This window comes from Carettochelys insculpta, chromosome 32 (genome assembly GCF_033958435.1).
Source record: "Carettochelys insculpta isolate YL-2023 chromosome 32, ASM3395843v1, whole genome shotgun sequence".
Taxonomy (NCBI): Eukaryota; Metazoa; Chordata; order Testudines; family Carettochelyidae; genus Carettochelys; species Carettochelys insculpta.
In genome coordinates this window covers 1,919,539-1,920,537 of record NC_134168.1, presented here as the reverse complement: position 1 = coordinate 1,920,537, position 999 = coordinate 1,919,539, and the positions used below count along the sequence as shown (strand labels likewise).

Here is a 999-nt window from a genome sequence, read left to right as displayed (position 1 = left end):
CTCCAAATCTGGGAGGGGGTTGGGGAGCATGGGTTGGAAGGGGATGATTTGTCTTGGGTCTGCGCAGTGCAATAGGGGGGACACAGTGAGCCTCGGACACCTGGGCTCTAACCTGGCTCCCCGAGGATCACAAGGCACAGTGGGTTGGAGGAGAGATAAGGTCTGTGCAGCACCTGGAACAATAGGACAAAAATAATAGGAGGAGGGGAACAGAGATGGGATGGTTGGGACTCCTTTGGGCCCAAGGGGTTCGATGAAGGAGCCAGATACCCCCCACCCCCGCGTGGTCTCCACCCATCTCTAACCCCTCGTCGGTCCGTCCCCTCTGCAGGTTGAGCCAGATGCAGCCATGGCTCCAAGAGGAACGCAAATGGCTCTACTGCTGCTGCTGCTGGCTGCTTGCCTGGCCCTGGCCCTGGCCCTGGCCCCGGCCAGCGGGCAGCCATGGTACGAGCTGAGCTGCTTGTTCAATAAGAACCACGTCAGCTACCCGCGGAGCCCAGCGCCCAATGCCAACATCTATGGCACCCAGATGGTGCAGAGCCAAGGGATATACCTGCACCTGGTCAACACCTTCGTCCACGAGCCCATCTCCAAAATCAACAATGTCTGCTCGGAGGGCGGGATACCCGTGAAGGTGGGGCTCCGGGAAAGCAACGCCACCTTCAATGTCACCAAGTGCGTATTTCAGCCCAGCCCGTGGTCCATCTCCTACCTCGGCAAGGAGGAAACCCAGAAAGTCACCATCGGCTGCTGGAATGGGGTCCCCGTGTATCTCCTGAAGGAGATCTAGGGCCCAGCCTGGGCCTAGAGAGAAGTGGGGGACCCCCCCGCTTCCTCCGATCTGAATCTGCCACTCCGGCACTGACTACCACCCTGTGATGGAGTGGGGGGGGGTGCATGTGTGAGTCAGGCTGGATGTGGGAGACAAGCAGAGCAGCTCCCAGTGGCTAAGGATGACCCTGGGGCTACAACTGGCAGGTAACACCTCAGCCCTGA

At 59.9% G+C, this 999-nt stretch overlaps 1 protein-coding gene across 1 annotated transcript; it reads left to right on the top strand.

Annotated features, from left to right (window-relative positions):
• Positions 1-349: 349 nt before the first annotated feature.
• Positions 350-999, top strand: LOC142005113 (ribonuclease-like). The gene has a single exon (XM_074982809.1). It carries the CDS (start codon positions 350-352, stop codon positions 791-793), a length of 444 nt encoding a protein of 147 aa, XP_074838910.1. The 3' UTR covers positions 794-999.

What these genes read in the sequence shown, in the direction of transcription:
- LOC142005113 (XM_074982809.1), top strand. Translation starts at nt 350, where the DNA reads ATGGCTCCAAGAGGAACGCAAATGGCTCTACTGCTGCTGCTGCTGGCT.